Source organism: Epinephelus moara, chromosome 11 (assembly GCF_006386435.1).
Source record: "Epinephelus moara isolate mb chromosome 11, YSFRI_EMoa_1.0, whole genome shotgun sequence".
In the NCBI taxonomy this organism is placed as follows: Eukaryota; Metazoa; Chordata; class Actinopteri; order Perciformes; family Serranidae; genus Epinephelus; species Epinephelus moara.
The window spans coordinates 36464680-36475889 of NC_065516.1; the positions used below are offsets into that span (position 1 = coordinate 36464680).

Sequence of the window (11210 nt, forward strand, 5' to 3'; positions counted from 1 at the left end):
CTGAATTTACATTTTTGGGGGTACTATCCCTTTAAGGGGCCGTACATATGCCGCACCTTTAACCACACTGGGTGCTACTCTTGTGACTTCTCCGTGCCAGCTTTCACGAGTGCGACGCCAGGTGTCATGGCATATTTACCTGACTGCTGTACGTCTACATTAAAAACAATGAATTTGATTGTGAAAAAACGTGGCATGACCCCTTAGCTAATGTGTTTACTTCACTGATAACTGCCGGTTTTGTGCTGATTTATGTTGGAACAGATAGTTTGGTAGACCCTCCCTTGTAGCTTGGTATTATAAGGTTGACATTGTCAGACCCTGCTTCTTGTCTCTTGTCCAAACTGAGTCCCTGGAACGGGTTGTGTTAGGACCCAAATGCAGCACACAGGAAACCAGGAACAGCTGCAGTGAAATCAGCAGGTGCAGGCCAAAGTCTCTACACAAAGTCCCACAGAGGTTAATCAGGCCGAACCAGGCCGGGAAGCAGGTTAATGGGTGGTGATGTTTGCCCAAACACACTTCAATACAGGCAACAGTACCATGTATGAGGAGGAAGGAGACGTAGTCATGGAGACAGTAAATCTGGAACCAGGTAAGTACACAGTCCATGCAGATGAACCAGTAGGGCACAGGCTGAAGGAAGGTTGAGGCCAGGCAGAGGATCAAGAAGCCAGCAGGTGAGAACTCACAGGATGCACACACAATGGCGAGTGTGGTGATACAGTGAAATTCTCTGGGCCACAGGAAACCACAGGTAAACAGATAGGACAGGGTTGTCTTTGGATGGTAACACCAAGCAGCCACAGGCAAACAGGAACCAAAGACAGGGAAGCAGATCTCAAAGTTGGGGACAAAGAGACAGTGTTTACCAGAGATCAGACGGGACAGATGGGTCAGAGGCAGAAAGGGTCAGCAATTGGAAATCAGTAGTGATGGCCAAATGAAGCCTCATGAAGCATTTTCTTTATTTTCTGAGCCCACTAGATGGCACGCATGGTTTAAAGAGAGAGGCTCAAAGAATGGCAATTCAGTGTGCTTTCAACCTTTTGTTGAACAAGAGGCTCAAAGAATGGCAATTCAGTGTGCTTTCAACCTTTTGTTGAACAAAAAGCGCCATCTGGTGGGCTCAGAAAATAAAGAAAATGCTTCATGAGGCTTCATTTGGCCATCACTAGAAATCAGTCTGGAAGAAAGTGCTGTAAAGTCTTGCATGAGAGGTGAAGAACAATCTGGCACAGAGTGTCGGTGAGGCTGGAGTATATACCAGCTTTGAATAATGAGGAACAGGTGAACTGAGTGGCCTTGATGAGGTGGACGTGACTGATGCTGAGGCGCAGGAAACCAGAGTAAATGGAAAATTACTGAATGGGAGCTGGGTGACTGGGCAGGCAGAAGTGAGCATAAACTGTTACAGTCCCATATATGAAATCCCTATGAGATATAAACGACTCCCTTTCTTAGTGTGTAATTCACAAAATGTTGATGTAATAATGAGTGTTGCTGGGAATATTGAGGGGAAATCATCAGCATCTATAGTTTAGTTATCACAATTTATTTTACACAATAAAAAACAAATAGATGGAGACATATGATTTGAATTAAAATAAAACCAGTAAAATAAAATAAAAAACAGCAATCCAAATGTAGCTGGATAAATTAAAGAGTGATATATAGTGAGAATATATTATAACTGTTCAGACTACACTGGATAATATTTCAGTGTATTCAATATGTATTTGTTGCATAAAGAAAACAGACGGTGAACCCCAGAATACATCTGTAGCAAACAGATAATGTCATGTTTTTTTTCCCAGCCATTAAAAGACAATCAATACTGTAAGTGATGACTCTTGGTATACTATACATAAATATTGAGTCAGTAGACGGTGCAGTTAGCAGAGGAGCGTTGGGTACACAGGAAGTCACTGGTGACCTCTCTATAACCTTCGGCTTCTGTTAGACCACTTCCTGTTGAATGAATGAAAGGAGAAAGAGGTATGAGGAGCGTGTGTCCACAGACAAAGAAAAGAACTGTAATCATCCTGAATGCTTCAATGGCAGTTACACACATGGGAAATGTAATACTGCTGGCCTTATCGCAAGTAATGACTTTTTGTGGTTCAGACAAAAGAGATTTTATAAAAGTGTCCCTTCTGGCTTCATGTAGACATGACAGCACATGTACACAGAGTTTTAAATATATTAACAAAGAGTGTTTTCTCTTCTCTCACAGCTGCCTCAGTGATGGGTTTTAAAACGTATTTTTCATACTTCTTTCTAATGAATATCCCGATACATCTTCTTATTAGTTTCATTCATTTATTAGATTTTTAAATGTCTGACAGTGCACAAACAAAGACCGACATGATGATGAATTGGGACTGTTTAACTTTTAAGTCCAGTTCAGACCAAAGATTCATGACAAGACGAAACCGTTTTAGAAAGCTGCAGCTGTGTGAACTGGCCGGTCTGAACTCTAATCCCTAACAGCTGGGAGAAATTGAAAGTGCATACCAAACAAAAGCTGGGGTCTCAAGAGGATGTTTCTTGTATAAAAAAATAGGCTTTGAATAATATATCAATTACAAATCATTTATTTGATCTAGCTGCGACAGGCAGCGCATCAGAGAGAGCACTCAAGGATTACAGCACCTGGCATACCGACACACCTCTTTATCCTGTTAAAACAACCTGGATTAATTCTTATGAAAAACCCTTTTGATTCTTTTTGATCTGAGGACTCTTATTGACAAAAGGAATATGAATAAATTACTGGGTAATTGAGGAATGGACACATATTCTGATGTTATGGAGTCACCGCTTGTTGTTCGTCATGCCGGTAAATCTGAATGAATTACAGTCTTCTCTGGTGCCCGTGGTTTCTGAAAATGAACTGAATTATTGAATTGTGGAGAATCTAACTAAGCCAACGATGTGTAGCATCTCCATATTGACAAGGTTTGAACATTTATATCTGCATATGCAATGCCTGTGGATATTCTCATCTATCCAGGTCATAGTTATCTCAAGGCAATTGAATCGAACACACCTGGACTTAGTTTTGTCTTAGAAGACGTTTCACCTCTTATCCAAGAGGCTTCATCAGTTCATGCTTGTCTGACTAGGCTGGAACTAGTCTGACAAACTGGTGTGGAAGCACCCAGGTATTTAACCTCTGGGGAGGTCTTCACAAGGCCAATGATGTCACTGGTTTGTTAGTGCTCCAATGGTGTGTCAATTGCCTTGAGTTGCATATGCAATCTGAACAGCTATCTAACATTAGCTCCAGTAGGTAGCCAAGAACCTGGTTTTATACATCCAAAGAACTCCTATAGAAATTATTGAGACAAGCCTTTATTTGTCAAAATGTTTAGCCACTGCAGGGTAGTAAAAGGGACTGGGCGTTTTATTAATTAATGGGAGTTTTACGGTGATCACTCAGTACTGATTTGCTACTTTATGACAGGGAGTTGCTCAAGAACTGGTCATTGACTAACAGTTAGTTCCTCATTATTTCCCAGTAACCATTTTAGATTTTGTGTACCTGTTAAGTGCTCTTATTCAAATATGAGACCAACATTTAAAAAGTTCCACTGGCATCAATTTGTCAAATCTGAAGTAACAAAATCCAAATCAAGCCACCTCTGTGTTGATATCTGCAAGCATGGATCAAAGAGGCCAAAATCACATCAAAATAAACAATGAATATAATAAATGAAAGAAAACCTTCTTAGAAAATGTCAGTTGTTTTTTACTATATTTCAACGGCATCTTCAAAGGTGTGCAAGGGGAGGGTGTGGAGTGCAGCAGGGTTTCTTAGCTCGAGTAAAGTCACCAGTGCAAACTGGATGGAAGGACCGTCTGATCTTACCTTCTATAAGGTTGTAGAGGTTGCAGTAGTTGGTGCCGTGGTCTTTAATGGCATACCAGGTCTCCGAGACGGACATGGCCTACAGACAGAGTTATAGATACACTACAGGGGTTATATGCAAGATAAGGCTGCACAGACTCAGAGTAAGAAACACAAAGACAGAAAGAGACAGGAGCAGGAATAATGACAGATACCATGAAAGGCGTGATTGTTTTTTTAACTAATCCGGATCTCCAGAATTTCAGACTTAAACCTGACTTGTTTTTTTGTGTGAAACCAATTAAATGCCATAATGATATTCATTACTAAATTCAACAATATAATCCTGAAGTTTGTAACAATCTGTTGTTCTGGATTACTCATTTAAAGAGTTATTGTCCTATTTCAGTCACATGCCAACGCACAGTGGACAGGCAACAATTTGTGTTACTCTATGACCTTACCAGCAGCTGGGAAACAAGACACAGGAACTTTACGTTGGTCTTAAGGAGCTGCATCATGCCTTATTTAGGTGGACAAGCTGAAAGATACACTATACATTGACTACAACATGATAGCTTTACTGCTAACGTCTTCTCTGGTCCAATCACCAACACCTGGCACATCTGGCCTGCCTACTGTTGCTACTTCCTCTGCAAGCTGCTTTGCAACCTGCCTCCACCCCAGCTCCTCCTTTTCATGTTGAGTCTGACTTATCAATATAATTTCTGTTTGTCATTGATGCTGCTCTCCCTGCCTTAGGCTTTCCATGGAGGCACATGGAAGGGCAGAGAGATTTGCTCCCTCTGCCTCAGGCTTTCCATGTATACACGTGGAAGGGCAGAGAGGTCCCAGAACAGAGCCATACTGCCAAATATCAAACTGCAATTAGAAATAAAGTGCGTGTCGACACTGAGCCGACACAGTTGGAAAGCTGCCTAAGTTCTCCCCTTACTTAAATTACTCCATCAAACAATAAAAACTAAGATTAACCAAAAACATGGCGGTTATTTACCTGCTTTCTGGACCTTTGCAGATCACATTCCTACAATACACGCTGAGACAGACAAGAAACAGATAATGTGATAGAAATTAAAAGAGGAGGAAGAGATATGAGGAGAGAGAAGAGAAGGCAGTACAGAGAGGACAGACACCCTGAGAGGAACCATTATTTTCATTTGTTGTCAGTGGTGGGATGACGATGGACATTTAGCTGGTTTGGTTTTCCAGAAACTGTCAGATCATGAATTAGAGGAGAGTGAAAACCTACCGAAACGTGACAGCAAGTGAAGAAGTGATAGGAGGCCAGCCTGAAGTTGATGTCGTCCACATACTTCTTAAAGGGAGTGGTGTGTTTGGCTGCTATAAAGTGGATGGAGGCAGACTGCAGCTGTGGAAGAAACACATGGTTCTGATTAAAAACCAGGGACATAAAACTTAATTGATCAATTGTATTGTTTCAACTGATCAAACTCCTCCTGACAGAAATGATCTTAAGTTTTCTGTGGTTTTTGGTGAAGCCCCTCAACCGAGCAGACCTCATTATACCATCCAGAGTCACATTGGTCACCGTCGTGGAGTTACTGATCTTTACGGGTATGGGTGGGCGGTACTTTTCAAAAATGGACCTGTGCAGGACTCTGCAGAGCATCATTTCCACTAGACGACCAACTCGTTCTGTTAAACCATTATATTTAAAGTTCTTCATCTCCTGTGGTCGTATCTACGCTACACTGCCCCCACAGTCTCTGGTCGTACTGCTCTGTTTCTGTAAGTTTTTAGAAAACGTGCACAAATACAGACAAAGTAAATGCAGAGTACTGACAGAAGGCTTCATCCATCTCTGTATCTAACGTTTAGCATCAATGAGCCCTACCAAAGGTGCCTCAGGTGTGTGTGACCCATGGAGGCCGAGTCTTCAGCAGTGGTCTTGGTTTCTTAGCCCTTTGCTTCATGTTATTTTCTCTTCCTCCTCCCTTTTCAATCTTCACTCTCTACTAATGGCAAAACAGCCCCAAAAAATAACCTTAAAAAAGACTGTCTAACAGCTTTCTCCCCACAGGCTGTTAGGTTACTGAACTCTTTACTCCCCCCTGCTGAGCACTGCAGACGCATACAAAGGTCGAACAGCAATGTCCTGACAGATACGATGGAGCTCAGAACTCACACAGAGGACAGCCACATTGCTCCCGAGCATTTCACTGTTAAACTTGGAATATATGAGTAACAGCTTTCCAGTCTGCTGTTTGGAAAAACACAGATCGTCAATAACCACCAGATGTGGACCAGTCCTGTCCCTGCATCAGAAGAGTTAATGTACTTAATGCTGCTGGGACATCCGTGCACAAAATAACATACAGCTCCTCTGAGTTCACAGACTGTAGGTGGGTTATTGCACTTTGTGGTGTTGGTTTGGGAGCAGGTCTTGAAAATCAGACCGTGCAGGACTCTGCCCCAAATTGCTCCTGATGGTCAGACCAGCAACTTGTACTGTAGCTTGCTGGCATTGGTGTGTGAGTGTGTGTGAATGGGAGGACCTTTGACCTGTTGATGGCACAAGAGGAAAAGTAAGAGCATCATTGAAGCCATGAGAATTCATTAACTGGTGACTCTGAATATATGTAGCAAACTCTGTGACCACTCATCAAATAGCTGTGAAGATATTTCAGTCTAAGCCACCAATGTTAACTTGCTGGTTGCACCACAGAAAAAGTCAGTGGATTGACTGTCTATGGAGCATGAATGTTGGTACAAAATTCCACAGCAATCAATCCATAAGTTTTTGAGTTGTTTTCAGTCTGGACCAAATTTGTGAGCAACTGACAGATAGACCGATATTGCAACACTTGAACTTTCCACGTCCACGTACTACGTGCAAGGTACCCTGGGTGTGTTGGTTGTTGACGTTCTGGAACGCGGTGTCAAGTTCTCTTCTTTCAAGATTCACTTCCGTTTTCCCAGGAAATTAAACGTTTACAGTCGCTTTCAAAATAAATGCATTACGTTGGTACAACACTGCAAATTAATTAATGTGTTTTATTTCCTTTAACAACAAACACACATGGTTGTGTTTACGCAACAAAAGAAAGTCGTTAGGTTTAGGAAAAAAGAACAGGGTTTGGCTTTAGAATCTTACGAGACGTGAACGCCGCTCTCTCCGGTGAAAGTCTGTGTTTGTTGGACCCATAAACCACCCCTCCCACCCGCCCCACTGGGACTTTTGCTGCCCTAACTTTCGTCCTTGTCCTGCCATGATTCCTCTTGATGCCGCAGGGAAATGTTAAACTATAACAGCAACCGGCTGCCTATCATGCCGACGTTAAATGACGGCTTTTTTCGTTGGTTTTTTACGCCTGCACAAGCGCCAGATTTCAATGACTTCGGGCCATCCAAAGATCCATGGCACTAGCAAGGCCGAAACGCTTGACAGGTTCACTCCTGCTGACTTAAAACTTCTTTTGAGTTTTCAGTTAGTCAGGTGTCCCTCAGTCAGCTCAACTAGTCACTCAGTTTGTTTACTACTGGCTACTAGTGATGGCCAAATGAAGCCTCATGAAGCATTTTCTTTATTTCATGAGCCCACTAGATGGCGCTTTTTGTTCAACAAAAGGTTGAAAGCACACTGAATTGCCATTCTTTGAGCCTCTCTCTTTAAACGATGAGCACCATCTAGTGGGCTCAGAAAATAAAGAAAATGCTTCATGAGGCTTCATTTGGCCATCACTACATAGCTACTATAGAAACTGGAGCATGCTCAGAGCGCCTCGGCCGGTTTGGGTCAGACTGACTGTATACATGCAGGAGGGATTCCACTCCCAATCACATTATCTGGGTTTTAGTTATCTGGGTGTGTAAGTCTGACAATGAGAAATTTGATTTAGTACAATTTTAATCGGACTATTATGTTTACAGGGATTTTAAAAGTCTGGTTTTAGTCAGACTGACACAATAAATTGATTTTCTCTGATGTCATGTAAACATACTAATGTGCAGGAGCATGCACACACACACACACACACACATGTTCTTGTACGTCTATCTTTATGACGACCCTTGTTGACATAATGCATTCCCTAACCATAACCATAACAATCACAACTAAATGCCTAACCCTAAACCACACCTAAAACTTAGTCGAACCTTAACCCTAACACCAAGGCTTAACCCTCAAACAACCCTTTGAAAAAGTGAGGACCGGCCAAAATGTCCCCACTTTGCAAAAATGTCCCCACTCTGTTGCTAAAATATGTACTTTGGTCCTCACTACACACACACACACACACACACACACACACACACACACACACCGTATATAGGCATCTCTGTCCTCCCATGGTGCAGCCGGCCATCGTTCTCCACTTCTTGATCTGTGACACCAGGGATTCATAAACCTCTTGGCACGGTATCCCAAAGTACCTGCATGGGAACAAGCAGTCAGTGGATGTGCAGTCAGGCCCATGTGAGCACTCTGGCTGGCTTCAAACAACTCAAGTGGACATTGTCAATGAAATGGCGCCATCTAGTGGGCATTAGCTGTGAGTGCTGTTCGTCACTGTGTCAGCTCTCTGTTGCCTCTATATGGAGCCTTTGAAAGGCTGATTTAAATATAATCGCTTTTATTACAGCGGCATTGTAAGTGACATGAGTACTTTCTTTTATGGTGCTAAACATAATTTCTCAGTTGATATAACTTTTTTGTTTTGTTTCTTAACTCGCAGACAAAGTAAAGATTAAATTCAGGAAAGCTGCACAGTCCCATCATCTACATTCACACAGGAGCTTGGCATGTTTTTATCTCACTTCTCTTGAGGCAGTTCATCTAAAAACATCATGTCAAGATGGCTTCTTTTTATTTTGACAAATTAAATGCAGTCGACACGTTCACAGACACAGCCCATGCATTAATGTCTTGCAAAAGAGTCCGTGGAGCTTGGGAGCTTTTCAATGTCCAATTTTGTTTCCCACCATCCTCAGGTCAGGTGTCAGCAAAACACACAGTGGGTATAAAAAAAAAAAAAAGATATATTCTGCGTCCCTTGGTAGTGTTTCTAATAGGAAGTCAGAGAGTGTGAGGGTAATTTTATACCAAACATTTTCTAATCCCATGTTGGATGTTTTGCCAGTGTCCCGATTAATCATTAGACTGAATAGTTTATATTGTTTATTTATAGATTTTATATATAGAAAAAGCATTTAATCTTGTTTTAGATAGCTACTATTTAAGAAAAAAATAGTAGTAAAGTAAACCATGACGCAGATGTGTTTGCCTTTTTGAGCACATAAACAGCAAACAGCACCATTTTTAATTGGAAACATTCTTTTTTGTCATTCCTCTTTGAACACAGGTTTATATTTAAGGTGGCAATCTGACTAACTTGCAAGGGCCCACTTTCTACAAGCCCCCCCCCCCCCCCCCAGGGGCCTGCACTGTCTATATTTACGCCCCTGGATGAGCAGGCTCGTATGGAATCTGTGCCTGAAGGTTTTCCGCAGATACTCGGAATACAGATGCTCTTGTAAAACTCAGAATGTCATCACTGTCTCCAAGTGATGGCCAAATGAAGCATTTTCTTTATTTTCTGAGCCCACTAAATGGCGCTTTTTGTTCAACAAAAGGTTAAAAGCACACTGAATTGCCACTCTTTGAGCCTCTCTCTTTAAACCATGAGCGCCATCTAGTGGGCTCAGAAGATAAATTAAATGCTCATGTGTTGTATTCAGTGAGCAATAAAATCAAAGTTAGTGGTGTCGTGAGAAGAAATGTCCAAAATCAGATTAACTGTGAACAGATAAGGCAAAAAAACTTTTGTTCTCTCTGCTCCATTTTGAACCTTCCATGTCCCACATTTTGCTGATCGACTTTTCCAACAAACGTTCAATGTTTTTTTTTAATTATTCATGATTAAATCAAATTTCTAAATTCAAAGTTTCGACTAAAATCCACTAAGCAGGTCTTTCAGCCTGCTGGAGGTCATTTTAGGTTTTGTTAAAAAACAATTGGCATCATAACTGAATGTTTTCTATTGCATTATGAAAAGAAAAAAAAAGCATGGCACAGGATTCCACAGATTTTTATTTTTGATCACGGCTGAAAACATTTAAAAAAATCTGCAGATTCGGTTTGGGGCCTGCTGATAGGTCACAAGTTAGTGATGTTTATTGCTCATGCGATGAGATGTTTCTGGAAACACACATGACCTCATGTGCCTTTTGCAGGCAACAACGTCCATCATACATCAACCACAGGCATTATGTAACACTGTGATGTGGGGATGTAAGATATCCAATATGCTGATATATAACTTACTTGGCCAATAACTGATATCAATATATTGACTCTTTCTCTTCAATGTCTGTAATATTCAGTCATTGACTGATGTGGCGATATTATCATGCATCCCTGTGTGATGCAGCAGACACAGTAAAGTGGAGCATTATAAACACATTCACACCCTCACAATATTTACTGAATATGTCACCAAAAACCTGCAAAACACACACATTAAATACTCAACATTAAGCTTATCAAAGGCAGAATTTACAACAGGATGAAGACTATATTCAGTAAGACAGTCCTGGTGAGCAGTGCAATATGTAATTTTAAATACATGAGACATGACAGCAGCACGAAGAGAAAGTTCAGAACTTTGTATGTTTAATAAATGACCATGTGTTTGCAGATGCAATTTGATAAATCATTATATGACAGATACCTGAGATGTGTGCAGAAATATGCAATATGAAAACTGAATTCATCTTCTACTAAAGTATGTACAAAAGAAATAAAGCATACCATTCTACTTTGCACTGGGCATGGAGAGGTCCGCCGCTACAGAGCTCCAGGGTGCCAGCTGTCAGGAGAAGCGCAAGGAACCAACGCACTGGATGCATTTTGCTTCAGACTGTCTCAGCAAAGTTCAGCTGGGGTTTCATACTCACACTGGCAACAGCTCGGCTAATAAAAATCACAGGACCGTCATGCGCTTTTCTGAAAAGGAAACAGCTTGAATTGAATTAACTTCAGAGGAGGAGAAGATAAAGAGAGGCTGCAGAGGTATTTGATTTACAGAGACACCTAGAGGCAGTTGTTGATACAGCAGGAGAGCCTCAGGCTGTCCTTCCACCAATTCTACTTCTGCTGCAGTCAAACTGTCGTCAGGGGGGTCAAAGGGTACAGATGACCCCGGCCCAAGGTCAAGTGGGGGTGGGGGGCATGGAAAGGTCAATAGTTGAACCTTAAATGGGATCAGCTACAACAATTTACTCACTGACTTCAATCACTGACATTAAAAGTTTTCATTTCATTTATTTATTCATACAGGAAAGGAATTAAAAGTTAAATTGTGTGTTACAGGTT

The 11210-nt window shown here is 41.4% G+C and overlaps 1 protein-coding gene across 1 annotated transcript; it reads right to left on the reverse strand.

Moving 5' to 3' along the window:
* Positions 1 to 1536: 1536 nt before the first annotated feature.
* LOC126397382 (uncharacterized) lies at positions 1537 to 10775 on the reverse strand. Its single transcript, XM_050056106.1, has 5 exons — positions 10647 to 10775; positions 8161 to 8269; positions 5124 to 5243; positions 3875 to 3953; positions 1537 to 1971 (listed from the first exon to the last, which is right to left on the reverse strand). The coding sequence occupies exons 1-5, from the start codon at positions 10742 to 10744 to the stop codon at positions 1880 to 1882; spliced, it is 498 nt and encodes a 165-aa protein (XP_049912063.1). The 5' UTR covers positions 10745 to 10775; the 3' UTR covers positions 1537 to 1879.
* Positions 10776 to 11210: the final 435 nt, after the last annotated feature.

What these genes read in the sequence shown, in the direction of transcription:
- LOC126397382 (XM_050056106.1), bottom strand. Translation starts at nt 10,744, where the DNA reads ATGCATCCAGTGCGTTGGTTCCTTGCGCTTCTCCTGACAGCTGGCACC. An exon ending in GCCCAGTGCAAAGTAGAATG is followed by an intron (nt 8,270 to 10,646) that starts GTATGCTTTATT and finishes GTTCCCATGCAG; the next exon opens with GTACTTTGGGATACCGTGCC. An exon ending in GACAGAGATGCCTATATACG is followed by an intron (nt 5,244 to 8,160) that starts GTGTGTGTGTGT and finishes TTTCTTCCACAG; the next exon opens with CTGCAGTCTGCCTCCATCCA.